Below are 22,940 nucleotides of genomic sequence, written 5' to 3' on the forward strand. Positions count from 1 at the left end.
ACCACCCTCTCCCTAAACCGATAATCAGCCCTCTTTTAATTTGATTGTTGTAGGGTATGTATTTACCAAATAAAATAGAATGTCATTGGGATGATATACGGTAGTATCAGAACCTTTGTCTTTTAATGATGATTCTTTAAATGGGAATCTGAAATTTCATACTTTCATGCTATTGATATTGCGCCATAATTTGTTCATTGTAGAATGCAGCACAGTATGGAAACGGAGTATGACATCCAAAGAAAATTAGCTAATCTTGTTACTAGTCGTTGCCGCAGTGAACTAGTAAGTAATTTCTCTCTCTTGCTTTCAAATCCATCTGAAGGTTCAAAGGCTGTAGTACATTCTTTTGTGTAAGAAAGTAATGTACCTTAAAAGATTAGGTCATCTGAGGTACTCTATTGACATATTATGCAGTGTTAATTTCGATGCTAATCACGTCAAGGACCTGATTTGGAATATTCTTTGTACATTTTTTGGGAATGGCTGTGGTGTTATGGTGCAGTGAATTAAACTTATGTTAATTTCGGGATGATCCCTCAAGGGGGGGCAAAACACTTTCTCCATGTTAATTTCCATGGGAAACTTTAGACACTGCTACAGCCTGAACTGCTTAATGGAATTACACCAAATTTCGCATAAAGGTAGCTCTTGCTCCAGAAAGCACTCTTTTTGTTAAATGGTGTAAATCCGTTCAGTAATTCCTGACAAATGTAAAGATTTCTGAGATATACAACTGTGGCCCCGGTGGATCTGCGAACCCTCCTGATCTCATGCCTGAGATCTGATTGGCCTCCAACACTTCAAACCAGGAAGTTTTGGCAGCCATCTTTGACTTGGTTGAATCGAGTCACAAGCAAAAATGCAAAAAATAAATAAGGGGTAGGGTAGAAACACTCTGACTCCCTGGGCCTTTTGAGGGGGTTCCACAGTGAGACCCCCCAGTGCCCAAAAAGCATTTTTTTAAAACAATTTTGGCGGTGGATCTGCAAATCCTGCCAATTTTTTTTTTTTTTAATGAAGTGTGGGCTCCTGCTCTTCGTTTAATTAGGCCCCCGGCTGGGTCAGGTCCTGGGGGCAATTTGAAATAATAATGTAGGGGCTGCATGGGCCCCTGCAGCGCAGGGGCACGCCACATCCCCGGGGCTTATATATGAAAATGCGAGGGAGCCAAATGCTCCCCCACTGCCCCAGAACCGCCACCTCCCTGGCACTACATTATTATTATTATTAGGCTTTGTAATGCGCAACAAACCATCCCACAGGGATCTCTCGGCGCCCTTGGCTGCATAGTACCTGTAGCTTATGACAGAGTAGCAAATTAGAACAACCAAGTTTTAAGCTGCTTCTTAAACTACCACAGGGTTGTTCAGGCTTGTATCTCATCCGGTAATCTGTTCCAATGGAAGGGGGTGAGATTACAACATAGTGCATGGGGGACTCAACCCCCCAACACAGCCCAGGGATTGCCACCTCCCTGGGGCTAATATATGAATGTACGGGGGCTACGCAGGCCCCCCGTAGCCCCTGGGACCACCACCTCCCCGGGGCTATATTTGAAAATAATGCAAGGGGCTCCAACCCACCACAGAGCCCCGGGGATCGCCACCTTCCCCGGACACAAATTAAGTAAAGATGACGCAGACCCCCGGCCCTGTGGACCTTCTCCTCCCTGGGCTATAGAGTAAATGGGAGGGGGTTCTCAGCCCCCCTCCAGGAGCCCTCCATGGCCCTGGGGACTGCCACCCCACAGGGCCGGCTCCAGCAATGTCCTAGGATGGCCACCTTCCGGGCATTGCAGTTTGCTATGGCTTGGCGGGAGCAATTCTCCCACCAAGCCATAGCAGACTCTGGTCAGGTTCATGGAAGCGAGAGCAGGACAAATGGGGGGGACCTTGAGGCTCCTCCGCGGTCCCCAACAACAGGCCTTGCCCCAGGGAATGGGGCCCCCAGGGCAATATAGGCCCGAGTAGGTGGGCCGCGCAAGCCTTCCTCCCTTCAAAAAAAATATATATGAAGGCCTGGCCCCTTTTGGTTTTGGTTTATTAAAATTGGGCCATAAAAAAATAGGAAAAAAACAGCTGGCAAATCACAGAGGCCCACCCCCTTTCTCCGCCACTCTGCAAGTGCGCCTAACTAACTAATTTGACTCTCACTTCAGCTTCTGTCTTAACATTTTTGGGGTGATCCGTCAAGCGTGGGCCAAAACGCTTTTTCTCCATCTTAATTTCCATGGTAAACTTTAGACACGGCTACAGCCCGAACTGCTTAATGGAATTACACCAAATTCCGCATAAAGGTAGCTGTTGCTCCAGAAAGCACTTTTTTTGTTAAATGGTGTAAATCCCTTCAGTAGTTACTGAGAAATGTAAAGATTGCTCAGAGATGCAAATGTGGCCCCAGTGGATCCTCGGACCCTCCTGATCTCGTACCTGAGATCTGAATGGCTTCCAACACTTCAAACCAGCAAGTGTTGACAGCCATCTTGTGACTCGGTTGAATCGAGTCACAAGCAAAAATGTTAAAAAAAGATAAGGGAGCAGGGTAGAAACACCCCGACCCCCTGGGCCTTTTGAGGGGGTTCCACAGGGACAACCCCTAGTGCGCAAAAAGCATTTTTTTTTTAATTTCTTCAAGAGTGGTGGTGGATCCACTAATCCAGACAATTTTTTTTTTTAATCAAGCGTGGGCTCCTGCTCTTTGTTTAATTAGGCCCCCGGTGGATCAGGTCCTGGGGGCAATTTGAAATAATAATGTTGGGGCCGCATGGGCCCCCGCAGAGCCGGGTACCGCCACATCCGCGGGGCTAATATATTAAAATACGGGGGAGCCAAATGCCCCCACAATGCCCCCAGAACCGCCATCTCCCCGGGGCTACATTACAGCATAATGTATGTATGGGGGGCTCAGACCCCTCACGCAGCCCGGGGACTGTCACCTCCCTGGAGCTAATGTACTAATATGCCGGGAGCTACACCCCCCGTAGCCCCGGGGACCGCCACTTATCCAGTATTGGGGTATCTTTCATAGATTCACATGCCTGAATCATTCCCCGTCGTCGAGGCGGGAGTCCCACGGTAAAAATATATACAATAGCAGTGCCTAAAAATTTCTTGTAGTAGGCTGGAAAAGCCAAAAGGCCTAACTAGGCCTCAAAACTTAGCAGCCTATCTACATCATTATGTGAAAAGACCTGAAATAGTAGCCTCAGCCAATCAGTTGTCCTCACCCTCTAGAACCTTCCCAGCTCAGGCAGTTCTCCTCAGATTTTCACCGCACTTCGTGTGTAAGGGAGTCTCCCTGAGTGCCTACTCAGTTTTTTGGCTTTTTTCCTCAAAAATGTCTGAAAAGAAGGCTCTTTTCAAGGCTTGTGGAACCTGCTATAAGAAGAGGGTCCATGTGGATGACCAGCACTCTGACTGCATTTATTGTCTGCACCCCTCACATGTTGTGAAGGACTGTACAATTTGCCGTACCTTCCCTCCAAAAACAATCAGGGATAGGGAGGCAAGGGTTCTTTTGTGGTTGAAATCTTCTTCCACTGATGATGAGGACAAGGCCTCTACCTCCAGCAAGAGAGCCAGATCCAGGGACAGCTCTTCTCCTGAGAGAAAGAAAAAACTTAAATCCTCTCAGAGAGCTTCAGAACCCTCAAAGAGTGTGTCTTTTCCTTCACGGACGACAACTGTGAGTACAGCCCAGGCTAAAACTGTTTCTCTGGTGTCTGCTCATACTACTACCTTGACTTCTACTTATACAACTACTTCTATGGTCACCACTTCGGCTATTACCTCACCTCTGATGTCTGTCAAAATTTTGTCATCACCTGTGAAGTCTTCGACGACGAAAACCAAGTTACCGACTGTCCCGTCGTCGAAGCCTCCGTCGACGACGGCCCCGTCAACTAAACCTTCCGGTCCATCGACGGCAATCCCGTTGACGAAACCAACATCGTCGTCGACGAAGGTCTCGTTGACGAAGACACCGACGACGCTCTCGTCGACGAAGGACGCGTCGACCAAGAAACCATTGATGACCTCGTCGACGAAGGACTCGTCGACGAAGATACCGTCGATGCCCTCGTCGACGAAGGGCTCGTCGACGAAGACGCCATCGACGACCCCGTCGACGAAGGGTTCGTCGACGAAGACACCATTGACGACCCCGTCGACGGCAAAATCAATAGTTCCGTCAACGGACAAGCCATCGACGGTACCGTCGACGGAGAATCCAATAACAATGGCTTCATCGTCAACGACTACGATGACAGCAGTGACATCTGCTCATCTGTTGTCCAGTTCAACCCCGACGAGGGTCCAATATACTCATTTTCAAATGAAAACGTATCAGAGGCGAGGTTATTCTCACATTTCGCCACTCTTACCATCACACCTTTTGGAGACATATGTGGAGAAAGATTCAGATGAAGGTGAAGAGGATGAGGGTCCTTTTGGAATTGCCCGTCACCCGTCTCAATTAAATATCAAATATCAGGAGGATGATGAGGATGATGACCATGGTCATTATGCGCATGAGGATTTCTCGACACCATATCAATCGCCCCATGCCAGACCTCCTCGATCGGAGGACACTAGTCACCTGCCATCTACTTTAATTCAGGATTTACAAGCAATGTTGGCCGACTATCGCCAGAGATTTCCTCCAACTCCAGTTGCGCCTGCTGTGCTGCCTACCCCAGTTGACTTGCCAAGGCCTCCGTCACCGCGAGCATCATTGTCACCGAGACAGGATACTGTTCCGGTACCTCAAGATGACACGGATACTTCTTCTCATGATGACGATGATGGCAGGGAAGAGGGCGATTTGCCGGATAATACACCTATTGATCCGTGGGAGGATTATGTCATTCCTATGCCTTCATCGCCTGCGCCCCGCCCATCAGATTCTCCACCTGAGGATATTGGCAGATTTCATAACATTATGCAGCGTGCTGCTAATAGATTTGAATTGACCGTCACAGTTGAGCAGTCTGACTGCTTTTTACATGACTTTAAAGAGGGATATCGCAGAGTTACCAGAGCTATCCCCATTATTGATTATATATGGAAGGAGAGCCTCAACATCATGAAAACGCCCGCTTCCATTCCTGCAGTCCTTCCAAGAATAGAGAAAAAATATCGCGCACCACCGGATACTCCATCTTGCTTAATAGGTCACCCTCAACCAGACTCTGTCATATCCCAGGCTGCACAGCAGAAGTCCAAGAATCCTTCTGTTCCCATTTCAACACCACCTGACAAGGAAGGCAGGAGATTGGATGCCATTGGGAAGAAGTTCTATGCAAATGCGGCAGCCTCCATTAAAGCAGCTAATTCGTTGGCTATCCTGGCCCGTTATGACATGCAGATGTGGTCCGATCTGTCTGAGTTCCTTGATTTGGTCCCTGAGGATCGTCAGCAGGAGGTGCGCAGGATCATACTGGAGGGAGAAAGGGCAGCTTCGGAAATCATTGATTGCGCCCTTGATATTTCAAACACCAACTTCAGGCAATTGGCAGGAGCAGCAGTCCTCAGGCGTCAAGGTTGGCTCAGGGCTATCACCTTCAGGCCTGAGGTCCAAACAAAGATCTTGGACATGGCGTACGATGGGGATTCCCTTTTTGGAAAACACATCGATGACGCTTTGCTGGCAATAAAGACAGATACGGACACAGCTAAATCCCTTGGTACCCTGCAATACAAGAGGGGATCCTTTAGAGGAGCTAGAGGCCGCGGTTACTCCTCCAGGGGAAACTATTCCAACCAGCAAAATCGCCAATACCAATCTCAGTACAAGCAACCGTACTATCAATCTTCTTACAGACAGCCTGCCTCTGGTTCTTTCTCTCGTCAAGGAGGGAAACGGCGCTCAAACAATCAAGGGCGTGATTCCAACAAGCGCCAATGAGCTTTGCCGGACGTCAACCATTCATCCTCCCCTTCCCGTGGGCGCCAAGATTTCCGCCTTTTACCAACAATGGCGGACAATAACTTCGGATCAGTGGGTCCTGGATCTTGTCAGAAATGGACACACTCTGGAGTTTTTACAGAAGCCACCAACAGCGCCACCCAGGGGTCCCCCTCCCCCTCGTCTTCACTTACTCTTCAAAGAAGTCTTAAAGATGCTACACAAGAATGCGATAGAACGAGTTCCTCCTTCTCAGAAAGGGAAAGGATTTTATTCTCGCTTCTTCCTCGTAGAAAAAAATTCAGAAGAGTGGCGTCCAATACTGGATCTACGCAAACTCAACAAATATCTAAAGAAACAGAGTTTTTGCATGGTAACGTTGACGGACATTCTGAATTGTCTCAACAAAGGGGACTTTATGGCTTCTCTGAATCTGCAAGACGCCTACTTCCACATCCCTATTCACCCAAAACACCGCAAATACCTAAGGTTTGCAGTGGCTGGCGTCCACTTTCAATTCAAGGTGCTTCCATTCGGCCTCAAATCGGCCCCCAGAATCTTCACCAAATGTTTAGCCCCGGTGGCAGCAATGCTGAGGTCACAGGGAATACAGGTTTTCCCATACCTCGACGACTGGCTGTTAAAAGGACCATCGAGAAACTCTACAATGGAAGCGGTCAGGAGTTCCCTCTCCCTCTTCTCAAATCTGGGTCTGACCCTCAACTTGAACAAATCTCAGCTTCAACCACGCCAGGAGTTGACCTTTTTGGGAGCTGTGTTGAACACATGCCAGTGCAAGGCGTTCTTGATTCAGGAGCGTCAAAACAAACTGTTAAAACTAGCAAAACAAATATTTGCAAGAAGGTCACTTTCAGTTCGGACATTTGCTTCCCTTCTGGGGATGTGCTCCTCTGCAATCAGCCTCATCCCTATGGCGAGACTCAGAATGAGGCCGTTACAGGAGGAATTACTTCGCCAGTGGAGGCAAGTCGACGGATCGTTCGACGACCGCATCAAAGTAACTACCAAAATGAAGCAAGCCCTTCTTTGGTGGTCGAAGGCGCACAATTTGTCACCGGGCCTCACTTTTCTCCAAGACATTCCGGAGTTCACCCTAACTACGGACGCTTCCATGGAAGGTTGGGGAGGTCACCTTCAGGACCTTCAGATCCAGGGTCGATGGTCTCATCAGTACCGGCAGAAACACATCAACAGCCTAGAGCTGAGGGCCATTTTTCTGTCCCTGCAAGCCTTCCTTCCAAGGATTGCAAATTCGTCCGTGCTGGTGCGTACGGACAATACCACCAGCATGTACTATATCAACAAACAGGGAGGAACAAAATCTCTCACCCTGTCGCTGGAGGCTCAGGAGATGTGGGAATGGGCCCTACGCCACGGCATATCCCTCAGAGCAGAACATGTGCAAGGCGTCCAGAACTCTCTAGCCGACATCCTCAGCAGAGCTTTCACAGGCTGTCACGAATGGGAGCTCGAACAACATCAAGTACATAGGATCTTTCAAACATGGGGAACACCAACGCTGGATTTGTTCGGCATGCAGCAGAACAGCAAATGCCTGTTTTATGCCAGCAGGTTTCCTCAACAGGGGTCAAGGGGAAATGCCCTTTTGATCAGATGGTCCGGAATATTTGCGTACGCTTATCCTCCGATTCCGCTCATCCCGAAAGTACTGCAAAAGATGAAGAGGGAACATTGCACTCTCATCCTCATTGCTCCCCGTTGGCCAAGACAGTTTTGGTTTCAGGAGCTCCTTCTGCTTTCTCAGCAGCCTCCACTTCGTCTCAAGCCGACAGTGTCAATGTTAACAAGAGAGGGAGGCCAGATCCAACATCCGGATCCTCAATCACTGCACTTGCACGCTTGGCTCATGACTTCCTAGAGTTCAAGGATCTTAACATCTCCTCAGACTGCAGGGCGATCTTATCACAGGCCCGTGCGCAAAGTACCATCAAGACATATCGTTTTAAGTGGAAACGATTCTGCTCATGGTGTGAAAACAATAATGTTCATCCACTTCAAGCTCCTCCTGAAGCCATCCTTCCATATCTGCTGTCTTTGGCTAGGGCTGGACTAGTTTTTTCGTCCATTAAGGTGCATCTGGCGGCGATATCCAGGTTCAGGAAGAGTTCCAACAAACCATCCTTATGTTCATCATCTTTGATCAAACAATTCCTTAAGGGGCTATTCCGAGCTTTTCCACCAGTTCGTCCTCCTCCTCCTGAGTGGGATCTTAATATTGTTCTCTCTCAACTTCTAAAAAGGCCTTTAAACCTATTCACAAGGCGGAGCTAAAGTTTCTAACTTGGAAAGTGGCTATCTTACTAGCTCTCACTTCAGCCCGCAGAGTCAGTGAGATACAGGCCTTCACTATTGCACAGCCTTTCTTACAATTCTCTAAAGACTTTGTTACGCTTAGAACCAATCCAAGATTCATTCCAAAGGTACCAACTCAATTCCACATCAATCAACCGGTCAAGCTCAAAACTTTTTTCCCGGATCCTAAAACTCCGGCGGAGAAGGTTTTACATTCTCTGGATGTAAAACGGTGCCTGAAGTTTTATCTTAAAAAAACAAAGGATATCCGCAAATCTAATCAACTTTTTGTTGCTTATGGTCGAGCCACCTTGGGTCAAGCTGTGACAAAGGCAACTATAGCTAGATGGTTGTCTTCTACGATTATCTTCTGTCATGACAAAGCTAACAAACCTTTAACAAGAAAGGTTAAAGCGCATTCCACCAGAACAATGTCGGCGTCCACGGCCCTTTTCGCTGGAGTGACGCTGGAGAACATTTGCCGAGCTGCTACGTGGAAAAGTGTGCACACTTTTACGAAGCACTACTGTCTGCAGTCGGCAGCTCATGATGATACAGCAGTTGGAGAAGCGGTGCTGCAGCATCTTCTTCACTAAGGTTAGACTCTTTATAGTCTTTTCTTATTCATTTGACTGTTTTAATCATCTGTATTTCATTATGATGTTTTAGCATTTTCAAACGCTATCCTATATGTAATGTACTTATGAAGGTTTATGATGCATATGTTATGTAAACAATGTTGTGCTCTATTACCTTCCTGGTTGTGTGGGGGTGTATATGATTTATTTTGTCTCACACCTTCCTCTACCGACAGCCATGATGTCACTGCTTGCTACTCTGATTCAGGCATGTGAATCTATGAAAGATACCCCAATACTGGATAAGAAAACAAGTTACTTACCTGTAACTACGGTTATCCAGTATTGGTATCTTTCATAGATTCACATGCACCCACCCTCCTCCCCGGCATGGCAGTTCTGTTTTATGGATACTCATTCTCACTTGTGCTGGGAAAATCTGAGGAGAACTGCCTGAGCTGGGAAGGTTCTAGAGGGTGAGGACAGCTGATTGGCTGAGGCTACTATTTCAGGTCTTTTTACATAATGATGTAGATAGGCTGCTAAGTTTTGAGGCCTAGTTAGGCCTTTAGACTTTTCCATCCTACTACAAGACATTTTTAGGCACTGCTATTGTATATATTTTTACCGTGGGACTCCCGCCTCGATGACGGGGAATGATTCAGGCATGTGAATCTATGAAAGATACCAATACTGGATAACCGTAGTTACAGGTAAGTAACTTGTTTTCCTCCCAGGGCACAAATTAAGTAAAGATGGGGGTCTGTTGCAGACCCCGGCCCCAGGAACCACCACCTCCCCAGGGCTATAGAATAAATGGGAGGGAGTGCTCGGCTCACCTCCAAGAGCTCTCCATGGCCATGGGGACTGCCACCCCACAGGGCCGGCTCCAGCAATGTCCCAAGATGGCCACCCCCGGGACATTGCAGTTTGCTATGGCTTGGTGGGAGCAAATCTCCTGAAAAGCCATAGCAAACTCTAGTACGGTTCATGGAAGTGACAGCAGGAAAAATGCTCCCGCTTCCATGAAGCAGAGCAGAATTGCTTTTGGTCACAAGGAGCTGCATGTTAGCAGGTCCCTCTGCCCAAAAGCAATCTCAGCAAACCCACTGTGTGGGAGTTGCTGGGGGTTACACAAGGGGATGTTGGCCCCAAGGGACCCTTAATAGCCAAGGGACTTCATCCTCCTACTAGTAGTGCATCAGAAGGTGCGTTTGCACAGTGGTGGCGACAAGGGGCATGGCCTGCTATCAGATTGCAGCAATCCTGCTGTGTAGAACATACTGGAGGTATTAGGAGGGGTAGTTGGCCCCCAAGGACGTCCTTGGGTGCCAACTACCCCTCCTGTTTCCTCCAGTAAATCCCACTCAGCAGTAATGCTAGAAGCCATGCACCTTTTCTCCACCACTCTGCAAATGTGCCTCCCCAAGGACTACTAGTTGGGGGATGAAGTCCCCTTGGCTCTAGAGGGACCATTGAGGCTAAGAAGCCCGACTGGTACCTCCTGTAAGTCCTACACAGCAGAATTCCTGAGAGCTGATCAGAGGCACAGCTCCGTTTCTCCACCACTCTGCAAACATGACTGCTAGTTAAAAAAAATATAGAAATTCACTAAAAAACAAAGGGTACAGGGACATTATAGTTAGGATCAGGCTTCACTCATACAAAATAATAACTATAACAAAGAGTGGAGTATCACCAAAGGAATCTCAAAGATATTCTGAATGGGATGTATTTAGAGTCAAAGGGGTATTACCCTTTGTTGAAAAAACCCCTCATTCATCAACCTGGTTGGTGACATGCTTCATCATCGGTGTCCACCCTGATGACCGAGTGTCACCAGGGTGTGCTGCGACACCTGAACTACAGTGGATCTGTTTTTTTTGAGTGATTGGTGCAAAAAAAGGAAAGTGGTGTTAAAAATTGTCCTGGTATTACTTTGTTGAAAAAACTTTATTCGCAAGCAACTGGACAATATTAAAAATATTGAAAAAGATACTGTGGGTGAATATGACCGTGAGTATCTATGTGATTGGTCTACATGTTTCAACCTATAAAAGGTCAATCCCAGATTTTCATCAGGATCAGAAGAAGGAAAATGGACGGAGTGCACACACTAACATGCACCCAATCCTAGATTCCAACAGCCTGATTGCAAAAATCGGCAATAGGCACAAGCTCAAACCTCATACAAAACCAAGAGAATTTTAGCCGTTATAGTTACCCGAGTTAACTATAACTCGCGCCCCCGCAATGCACTGCTTATGACCTCGCTTATTACATTACTCATTACATGGTCAGTGACAAAACTGATGACATCTCAAATGACTGACATCATCCACAGTATCTCTGGCACACTCACTCATAACCCTATAGAATCTTGAATACACCCACTGCCACTCCCACACAACCATTCACAAACCCATTCATAGAGCCAACCAGTACCTCCACACCCACTCACTGATTCATAGATCTACACACACATCCACTCTCTCGCATCCATACTGCCTCTTATATACCCAGTCACTCATTGATACAGCAATTGACATATCCAGTCATACACCCATACATGCACTCACACACTGAGTCAGCCATAGAACTAGTCACACACCTAGACACTCACCTACATAGTCAATCACACAGCCACTTACTCACACACCCCCACTTACTTACTCATACAAATAGTAACATGTAGTCACTCGCCTATACAGTCACTGACAGAAGCATGGACACATCCATATAGCCGCTCTCACATTCCCTCTCTCACTCATACAGTCACTCATATACTCAGTCACTCACCTGTATCTCCTTTCACATATCCAGTAATTTACTCGTGCTGACACAAGGACTCAATCACCGACAAAGCCATACAGTAACTCGCTCATCCATACAGCTTCTCACACATGTACTCACTACCCCATACAGCCACTGTCTCGGCCACTCACTTATCCATACAGGCAGTCACACACCTCCTCACCCACCCATACAGACACCCATAGAGATAGTCAGACTACCAATCAATCACCCATATAGCCATTCATGTATCCACTAACTAACTCATACACCCACTTTGACATCAACTGACAGACAGATACACACATTCACACAACTATTTACTCACCCATATATACATTGAGACACCTAATCACTCACTTAGACAGTCAGTCATGCACCCACTCAGTCATCCATACAGTCACTCATACACCCACTGATTCACCAATACACCTAGGTATATATATTTAACACTCATAAACTTTTTAAAAACACTCACAGTCACTGGATGATGTCATCACTGAGATAATTTGAGATTTCATCAGTGATGTCACTCACCTAGACACAGTTTTTTCCGCACCGTTTAGGACCTTACTCTGTGCCCGGTGACTCATTTGGTTACTCCCTACTCATTGGAGTTCATGTGGAAATCTCAGTATTTTGAAACTGGAAACTGGTAATTGTAGATTATATGAGACGTACCATCTAGTCATTGATATTCTTGTCAAACATTCAAAAATTGGTAGCCTAGCTATAGCCCTGAAGAAGTCTGTTGTTAAATGCCAGTATAGACGAAACACGTGTTGGCGCTAGACTGTGTTGAGAAGATTCTATTTTGAATAAAGGAAGAAAAGAAGAAATACACTACTTGTCAAGTGTTTACACATATTGTATTGTTTGTTTAGCTCAGGATATTTTTGTCAAGAATTTGCAACACCTTGCCTGATGCAACTGGTACAGCTTTCCAGATATAGCCTTTGTGAATTCTACAAAGTTTGTAATTTTGCACAAAGGAGAGATGGTAAACCATCAGATGTAAATGTACAACATTTTGTTGTGAATGGGTCCCAGATACTTTACTTGAAACTTCAGGAAATCCTTCTACACTTTACATTTTGAACACCATAAAAACTATAAAATGAATAAGGAAATACATTTCAAAGTATCCTACTGTGAGGGACATTTTTGAAAACTCAATGAATTGCATTGTATTTTTACTTATATAGTGCTTCTTACTTTTGAGAATGTGCCAAAGCACATTAGATTATGGTAGCATGCTAATCAGTAGGAGTGCTATAGTTGGATGAGTGTGCATTTGCGTTATGGCCTAGATAGGTGGTGTTTTGATGGCGTCCTTGAGGACCAGTGTGGTACTCTTATCCTGATCTGTCAATGTGCTTGACATGAGGCTTTTGGATCTGATGTACCAAGCCATTTTGTGGTTGCAAACCCTGCAATTCGCAAAGTCACATGGTTTGTGACCTCAAAATGGCTTTTTGGTAAGCATTAACCCTACTTTATAAGTCAAAAAACGTGTTTCAGACTTGCAAAATGGGTTTACCCATCCTTTTCGATTTGCAGTAATTAAGGGGTGTGAAAGGGGCATCAACTCCTAATTGTGTTTTAATATCAATCAATTAAACCGTATTTCTTTAACATGGCTAATCACCCCTGAGGGTATCCAGGCATTTTGGTCTTGCAGGTCTCAGTCTAAAAGACATGTCTTGAGTTCCTTTCTGAAGTGCGTGAGAGAGGGTGATGTTCGCAGATAGAGAGGTAGGACGTTCCAGGACTTGGCGGCGAGGTTGAAGAAGGAACAGCCTCCACTGTAGTTTGGTGAATGCGGGGAGTGTGTGCGAGGGCAAGGAACGCAGACCGCAGGTGTCTGGCAGGTTGGTGGAAGTTCAGGCAGTGGTTGATGTATGCTAGCCCCTGGCCGTGGAGGGCCTTGTAGGTGTGTGTCAGTATCTTGACCTGGCATCTCTTCTGAAAGGGGAGCCAGAAGAGGTTCCTTAGGTGGAGGGTGATGTAGCTCAGATTTGGGAAGTTGAGGATGAGTCTGGCAGCTGCATTCTGTATGGTCTGGAGCCCGTTGAGGAGTTGGGTAGTGATTCCGGTATTGAGTGCATTTCCGTAGTCCAGCTGGCGTTGACCAGGACTTAGGTGATGTTTTTTCTGGTGCTGATGGGGGAATCCATCTGAAGATTCTTTTGACCATATGGAGGGAGTGAAAGCAGGTGGAGGCGACAGTATTGACCTGGCGCTACATGGTGAGTTTTCTGTCCAGTATAATGCCAAGGGGGCAGGCATGGTCGGTCGGTGTAGACATGGGTCCGAGTTTAGGGGGCCACCAGGTGCTGTCCCACAGGCAGGAGGTATTACCGAAAATCAGCACTTCTGTCATGTCCGTTTTGTACTTCAGGCAGTTAGTCCTTATCCAGTCGACGAGACTCGTCATGGCTTTGTGGAAGTTTATTCTGGTGGTGGTGGGGTTTTCCGTGAGTGAGAGGATGAGTTGGGTGTCATCTGCGTAGGAAATGATGTTAAGTTTCTGGGTTCTGACGATGTTGGCCAGGGATGTCAAGTAGGTAATGAACAGGCTGGGGCAGAGGGATGAGCCTTGAGGGACACCGCCGATGATGTTCTTGTGCTCTGCGGAGAAGGGTGGTAGGTGGAGTCTCTGGAAGTGTCCTGTGAGGAAGGATACAATCCATTTGAGGGCGTCGCATTGGATGCAGATGTGGTAGAGTCTTTTGCTGAGGGTGTGGTGGGATAAGGTGTTGAACGATGCTGAAAGGTCGAAGAGGATCAGGGCCACTGTTTCACTTTAGTTGAGGAGGGTTCTCATGTCATCAGTGACATTGATCAGGGCAGTCTTGTTCCTGTGGTTGGCGAAAGCCAGATTGGGAGGAGTCAAGGAGGTTGTTCCTTTCTGGGTGTTCAGTGAGCTGATGATTGATGGTCTTCTCAAGGACTTTGGAGGGGAACAGGAGAAGTGAGAAAGGGCTGTAGTTTTTCAGTTTGCTGTGGTCAGCGGTGGGTTCTGTGGTCAGTGGTGGGTTTCTTCAGGTTGGGTCTGCTCTCTGTGTGTTTTTATACTTCAGAGAACGGCCATGGTGAGGGAAGCGTTAAGGATGGAGGTGAGTTCACTGCAGATTTCTTTGTGTCTAAGGTTGAAGAACTTTTGAGGACAGGTGTGCATGTGTGCTCCGAAGTGGATTGAGGTCATGATGGCTGTGGTGTTCTAGCCGGTAAGAAGATTCCAAGCAGTGAGCGAGTGGCTGTGTCATCAGTGTTGGTTTGAGGAGGTAGTGGAGGCCAGTGAACAGTGGTTCAAAGTTGCTGTAGCTGGTGGATATCTTTTCTTGGAATTAGTTTTCCAATGCTTTGCAGAGTTGCTAAGAAAGGCATATCGTTTTACGTGGCTGATGGGCTGGAGCTCTTTCTGACGATGCTGAAGAGTTTCTTGCTGTGATTGTTACTAGCTTCAATTTGATATGTCTGGGCATCTATTTTTATGCCCGAGAGGCATTGGTGGTGTTGAGGGCTGATTTGAAGATTGTTCAGTCTGTGGGGTCTGTGCTGGTGTGCCATTGTCTGTCTAGTCACTTGCAGTTGATGAGTTCTGGTCTATACTACCTGGCAGAGCTGGTGATCCAGGCAGAGAAGTTCTGGATGGCCTATTCCAGGTTGGTAGTGGCTTGGGGCTGGGTGGTGCTCTGGGCATCGGTCCATTGTTTCTCTATCACCGTGGTCAAGCTGAGGGGGCCTGTTGGTGGTACCTGCGGAACCTGCGATGGAGAAGTGGACGATGGTGTGGTGAACCAGGTGAGCTCAGTGACATGGCTGTACTTGACTCTGTCTATGGTTGAAAAGATGGAGTCCAAAGTGTGTCCTTTGCTGTGTGTGGGGTTGGTGACCAGTGGGTGAGGCCGATGCCACTCATGCTTTCCAGGAGGTTGGTAGAGGTGGCATCTTTGGAGTTATCAAGGTGGAAGTTGAGGTCACCAAGCAAGATGTAGTGCAGTGAGTCACTAGCTAGAGGGGTGATGAATTCAGAGATGGCGTCTCAGAAGCCGGGACGTGGTCCTGGGGGTCTGTATGCGATGGTGCTTCCAATGGTCTTACTTCATTCGATGAAAGTTAAGACTTTCAATAGTTGGTTATGATATCGTCTTTGGTGGTGGTGCAGCAGAGAGTATCCCTTGTGGATGATGATGGTGCCTCCTTCGTGTTTTTTTATGCAATCCTGTTGTATAATCTTGTAGCAATTGGGTGTTGCAGTGGCAAAGTCAGGTGTTGAGGAGGGGTCGAGCCAGGTCTCGATGATGAAGATCACTCCGGGGGTGAGGGTGGTGATGGTGTCTCAGATTTCAGAAGGATGCTTGCAGAGGGATCGGGCTTTGAGCAGGATGCACCGGAGTAGCTCCAGGGTGTTCGCTGTGGTGGGGTGGGTGTGGCAAGTATTTCTGTGCTGGCAGGAGGTCCTGCATTGCATGTGAAATTATATCTGTGGCAAGTGGAGTGTCCTTCCGTTGAACACACAAAGGTGCTGCAGCAGTAGTCATTACGGTGTCTTGGGTCCAGGGCCAGGAGATCAGCAGTAGAGTATCGGTGGGTTGGCATGGGGTCAAGGTTCCTGGTACTGTGCACGGTACAGGCTTGGAAGGGCATAGTGGGCTTGCCTTTGGCACTTGCAGTGCGGTCGCACTGTGGCCTCCATTAAGTAGGTCCTGAGGGAGGGAGGGGCACTGGGCAGCGGGAGAGGCAGGGCAGAGAAGCATTTGGCATGGTGGCTGGCTCGATTGCAGGTGGTAACTAAGCTAATAAAGAGAATAAGTACAATGACTGGTGGCTAGCTAAACAGGAAAAGAAAGGGCTGGCTAGGCTCCACAGTAAATGTGGAGCATGACAATTAATGGGATCGCAGCTGACAGGCTAAACAGAAGAGAAAAATGCTAAACTGGCGTGGGTAAAAAAAACAGCACAATATCAACCATGCACGGCAGGAGTGGTGGGGAGCGGTGAGCAGGGAGTTAAGGGCACAAAGGTGACCCAACATGTGGCAATAGGGAGACCATAAGAGGCGGCAAGGAGGGCTGGCCCAGGAACTGCTCATTGGGTCATGCTATGGCCTCCATTAAGTAGATCCAGGGGAAGGGAGAGGTGCTGGGCAGTGGGAGGAGGGAACAGCAAAAAGGGTGGAAAGGGAGAGGCGCAGCGGGCAGTGGGTAACTAAGTAAATAAATAGAATAAATACAATGGCTGATGGCTAGCTGAACTGAAATATAATCTGCTAACAGGGCACAGCTGTTAACATGGAGCATGACAATTAGTGGGATCTCAGCTGACAGACAAACAAAAGAGAAAAATGCTAAACTGGGCATAGATAAAATGCAGCACATTAACAACCATGTATGGCGGTGACGATGGGTAGCGGTGAGCAGGAAGGCGAGCAGCACACAGGCGGCCCAACACGCAGCAACAGGGAGACCAGAAAAGGCTGTGAGGGCAACTGGCCCATGATATGTATCAATGGTTTGCAACAACAGTTGCAGAAGTAAACCTTTGGACAGTTACCTGCTCCTCAAAGAGATGATAACTTATTCACAAAGGGGCAGCTTGCCACATTTGACAGCTTCCTCTTTGGGCAACTTCTAGGGAAGAATGCAGTTTGGAGAACCATGGCTTGTTCATACCCCTACCCCTGATGTGTTCCTTAAGTATAATGTTTCATGTAATGCTGCATTGGTTCCTTTAAGCAGCACAAGGTGTTTGAAAAATAGTTTCCTATTTGGGAATGCAAAGACTGGAATGGTGGTATGCTGTTCCTTGTAGGTCACTGTCCCTGTGTTTGCAGTGAATCATATTGGGGGGTCTCAATTAGCGGTCTTTCTAATTAATATACATTAGGCATGTCATTCTGTGACAGCACAATGCAACCTAGTAATACATAAGGCACCTCACAAAATTAAATGTTAGTGAGCAATTTACAACTACTTTTTGTGATTAGCCTTTTAACACATCAGGTCTCAAGTGAAGGATAGAACAACTACGCTTTTTTGCCTCTGGGGCCAAGGCAGTGCTTGTTTTATTATGTGTGGCATACATGCTCCTTAAAAAAGGGATTTAACACTCGCCTCTGAAATTGTTCTTTTTTTTCTTGAATCAGTTAATTGTGTTTTTATTATATATACTGTTCTTTACATAGTTATTTTACATTTGCCAATGTAAGGGGGGATGAACGAGAACAGTGGGTCCGGACATGCTGAGCATTATCCTACAAAAATGAGTATATTTTAAATGTACCTGAAACACTTTTCGTGAAAAAAAAAAATCACAGGTGATCAATTTTGGAAACAAGTGACTAATCAAGTATGGTCAAAATTGAGCTAGCTGTTTAGGGTCAGTAAAGAAGGGGCTTGGGGAAGAGTATGGAGGGGTTTTGAGAGGGACATGCCAATACAAATAAACACCCAAAAAGATATATCCATTGATATTCTCAAATTGCATTTCTAAAGTTACTGCAGCCAAAGAGGTCCCAAAAGAGGTGTAAATGTAGTCCAGGCCAGCCTTTGGAGTAAGTCCAGCACCACATGTGGCCTCTCCCTGGTACTGCAACTTAATCCCATAGAAAATCATGAAGGCAGGGATTTACTAAGACACCCCATAGGAAATAATGTTGAAAAATCTAATTAGTTTGAATTTAAAGTTATATATTAATAACAGATGAAAGCCGATATTTGGAACCACATCTTGTGGATGATGAATTAAACACAGTGATACTTTAATCTTTGAGCGCCAGTGTATTCTTTTTTCAGGAACTGGAAGGAATTTCCTTTTGGAGACACACACACACATACAGCCACATGCTCACATGCACACACACACGCACAGACACACACACACAAATATATACATTTATTATAACCTAAATAGAGTGTTAAATGTTATATTGAATTAACAAATATTTATTTTAAATTAAATGACATTTTTTAATATTATTATACTTTTGGATTACATAGAATTAAATAAAACTTTTTAAAACAAAAATAAATAAAATAATTAAACAAATATGTTTTACATTACAATATTTTTAATATTCATTAAATACATATTAAACGTTATTATTTTTCCTTACGCTTTATCTTGGGCAGATCTCCGTCCTCATGGCACCAACCTTCGCCTGTGTCTGAAAAGTTACAAGTACTAAGTTTATACTCATAAATCCTTGTGTACAAGGATCCTATAGAGAAAGGTGACATAAATCAACACCTAGGAGGAACTTTAAACTCAAAAAATTGTGAACAGCAAAATAGATTAATTCATCCTAGGTGTAGCAGTAAATTAAGACGTTACTAAATCTACATGTATGAATGTACCTTTATGAATTGGGCCCAAAAAGCATACATCCAAGGGTTCAGGGAAATACAAATTGCTCACTCCATGCATCAATTAATCTTAACCGCATGGTAATGTTTTGCTATTTAAAAAACGTCCTTAAATTAAATGTGCAAAGTAATTATTGTGTAAATTTCTCATGCCAAGGCATGTGCTTCAAAAAAATGAACGATTCATAAAGGGGGTGGTGATGGACAGAGTATTTGAATTAAGCAGAACACTCCTACCCAGTCAAAAGATCAGGGCTTGATCCATCACCGTTTTTTAGCTCACTGCACCATCCCAGCTCAGAACCTGGCTACATGCAAATTAGTCTGACCCTGGCCCAGTGCATCATGGGAACAGGGCAGACCAAACTACCAAGCCAATTCTTTACTGGAAAGGAAACAAGCTTCCGGGGACCGGTTTCTGGCATTACAGCCGTCTTCGGCCCGGCTTGCTTGAATCCTGATGGTGCAGTGAGCAAGGGACTCACATCTGAGCATACCCTTCCACACTTGTGGTGGCCAAAACGATTCATAAAGGGGGTGGTGATGGACAGAGTATCTGAATTAAGCAGAACACTCCTACCCAGTCAAAAAATCAGGGCTTGATCCATCACCGTTTTTTAGCTCACTGCACCATCCCAGCCCAGATCCTGGCTACATGCAAATTAGTCTGACCCTGGCCCAGTGCATCATGGGAACAGGGCAGACCAAACTACCAAGCCAATTCTTTACTGGAAAGGAAACAAGCTTCCGGGGACCGGTTTCTGGCATTACAGCCGTCTTCGGCCCGGCTTGCTTGAATCCTGATGGTGCAGTGAGCAAGGGACTCACATCTGAGCATACCCTTCCACACTTGTGGTGGCCAAAACGATTCATAAAGGGGGTGGTGATGGACAGAGTATCTGAATTAAGCAGAACACTCCTACCCAGTCAAAAGATCAGGGCTTGATCCATCACCGTTTTTTAGCTCACTGCACCATCCCAGCTCAGAACCTGGCTACATGCAAATTAGTCTGACCCTGGCACAGTGCATCATGGGAACAGGGCAGACCAAACTACCAAGCCAATTCTTTACTGGAAAGGAAACAAGCTTCCGGGGACCGGTTTCTGGCATTACAGCCGTCTTCGGCCCGGCTTGCTTGAATCCTGATGGTGCAGTGAGCAAGGGACTCACATCTGAGCATACCCTTCCACACTTGTGGTGGCCAAAACGATTCATAAAGGGGGTGGTGATGGACAGAGTATCTGAATTAAGCAGAACACTCCTACCCAGTCAAAAGATCAGGGCTTGATCCATCACCGTTTTTTAGCTCACTGCACCATCCCAGCTCAGAACCTGGCTACATGCAAATTAGTCTGACCCTGGCACAGTGCATCATGGGAACAGGGCAGACCAAACTACCAAGCCAATTCTTTACTGGAAAGGAAACAAGCTTCCGGGGACCGGTTTCTGGCATTACAGCAGTCTTCGGCCCGGCTTGCTTGAATCCTGATGGTGCAGTGAGCAAGGGACTCACATCTGAGCATACCCTTCCAAACTTGTGGTGGCCAAAACGATTCATAAAGGGGGTGGTGATGGACAGAGTATCTGAATTAAGCAGAACACTCCTACCCAGTCAAAAGATCAGGGCTTGATCCATCACCGTTTTTTAGCTCACTGCACCATCCCAGCTCAGATCCTGGCTACATGCAAATTAGTCTGACCCTGGCCCAGTGCATCATGGGAACAGGGCAGACCAAACTACCAAGCCAATTCTTTACTGGAAAGGAAACAAGCTTCCGGGGACCGGTTTCTGGCATTACAGCCGTCTTCGGCCCGGCTTGCTTGAATCCTGATGGTGCAGTGAGCAAGGGACTCACATCTGAGCATACCCTTCCACACTTGTGGTGGCCAAAACGATTCATAAAGGGGGTGGTGATGGACAGAGTATCTGAATTAAGCAGAACACTCCTACCCAGTCAAAAGATTAGGGCTTGATCCATCACTGTTTTTTTAGCTCACTGCACCATCCCAGCTCAGAACCTGGCTACATGCAAATTAGTCTGACCCTGGCCCAGTGCATCATGGGAACAGGGCAGACCAAACTACCAAGCCAATTCTTTACTGGAAAGGAAACAAGCTTCCGGGGACCGGTTTCTGGCATTATAGCAGTCTTCGGCCTGGCTTGCTTGAATCCTGATGGTGCAGTGAGCAAGGGACTCACATCTGAGCATACCCTTCCACACTTGTGGTGGCCAAAATGATTCATAAAGGGGGTGGTGGTGGACAGAGTATCTGAATTAAGCAGAACACTCCTACCCAGTCAAAAGACCAGGGCTTGATCCATCACCGTTTTTTAGCTCACTGCACCATCCCAGCTCAGAACCTGGCTACATGCAAATTAGTCTGACCCTGGCCCAGTGCATCATGGGAACAGGGCAGACCAAACTACCAAGCCAATTCTTTACTGGAAAGGAAACAAGCTTCCGGGGACCGGTTTCTGGCATTACAGCCGTCTTCGGCCCGGCTTGCTTGAATCCTGATGGTGCAGTGAGCAAGGGACTCACATCTGAGCATACCCTTCCACACTTGTGGTGGCCAAAACGATTCATAAAGGGGGTGGTGATGGACAGAGTATCTGAATTAAGCAGAACACTCCTACCCAGTCAAAAGATCAGGGCTTGATCCATCACCGTTTTTTAGCTCACTGCACCATCCCAGCTCAGAACCTGGCTACATGCAAATTAGTCTGACCCTGGCCCAGTGCATCATGGGAACAGGGCAGACCAAACTACCAAGCCAATTCTTTACTGGAAAGGAAACAAGCTTCCGGGGACCGGTTTCTGGCATTACAGCCGTCTTCGGCCCGGCTTGCTTGAATCCTGATGGTGCAGTGAGCAAGGGACTCACATCTGAGCATACCCTTCCACACTTGTGGTGGCCAAAATGATTCATAAAGGGGGTGGTGATGGACAGAGTATCTGAATTAAGCAGAACACTCCTACCCAGTCAAAAGATCAGGGCTTGATCCATCACCGTTTTTTAGCTCACTGCACCATCCCAGCTCAGAACCTGGCTACATGCAAATTAGTCTGACCCTGGCCCAGTGCATCATGGGAACAGGGCAGACCAAACTACCAAGCCAATTCTTTACTGGAAAGGAAACAAGCTTCCGGGGACCGGTTTCTGGCATTACAGCCGTCTTCGGCCCGGCTTGCTTGAATCCTGATGGTGCAGTGAGCAAGGGACTCACATCTGAGCATACCCTTCCACACTTGTGGTGGCCAAAACGATTCATAAAGGGGGTGGTGATGGACAGAGTATCTGAATTAAGCAGAACACTCCTACCCAGTCAAAAGATCAGTGCTTGATCCATCACCGTTTTTTAGCTCACTGCACCATCCCAGCTCAGAACCTGGCTACATGCAAATTAGTCTGACCCTGGCCCAGTGCATCATGAGAACAGGGCAGACCAAACTACCAAGCCAATTCTTTACTGGAAAGGAAACAAGCTTCCGGGGACCGGTTTATGGCATTACTGCCGTCTTCGGCCCGGCTTGCTTGAATCCTGATGGTGTAGTGAGCAAGGGACTCACATCTGAGCATACCCTTCCACACTTGTGGTGGCCAAAACGATTCATAAAGGGGGTGGTGATGGACAGAGTATCTGAATTAAGCAGAACACTCCTACCCAGTCAAAAGATCAGGGCTTGATCCATCACCGTTTTTTAGCTCACTGCACCATCCCAGCTCAGAACCTGGCTACATGCAAATTAGTCTGACCCTGGCCCAGTGCATCATGGGAACAGAGCAGACCAAACTACCAAGCCAATTCTTTACTGGAAAGGAAACAAGCTTCCGGGAAACGGTTTCTGGCATTACAGCCGTCTTCGGCCCGGCTTGCTTGAATCCTGATGGTGCAGTGAGCAAGGGACTCACATCTGAGCATACCCTTCCACACTTGTGGTGGCCAAAACGATT

At 46.7% G+C, this 22,940-nt stretch overlaps 1 protein-coding gene across 2 annotated transcripts in view; it reads left to right on the top strand.

Moving 5' to 3' along the window:
• LOC144791266 (uncharacterized) overlaps positions 1-22,940 on the top strand; it is a 1,067,603-nt gene that overhangs the window by 395,001 nt on the left and 649,662 nt on the right. Inside the window, exon 2 of one of the 2 annotated variants that reach the window (XM_078665919.1) lies at positions 204-285. The exons of the other annotated variant lie outside the window; for it this stretch is intronic. Within the exon in view, the coding sequence (XP_078522045.1) occupies positions 204-285 (82 nt within the window). The remainder of the gene's footprint in view (positions 1-203; positions 286-22,940) is intronic. 2 annotated transcript variants of the gene reach the window in all.

Source organism: Lissotriton helveticus, chromosome 11, assembly GCF_964261635.1.
Source record: "Lissotriton helveticus chromosome 11, aLisHel1.1, whole genome shotgun sequence".
Classification (NCBI taxonomy): domain Eukaryota; kingdom Metazoa; phylum Chordata; class Amphibia; order Caudata; family Salamandridae; genus Lissotriton; species Lissotriton helveticus.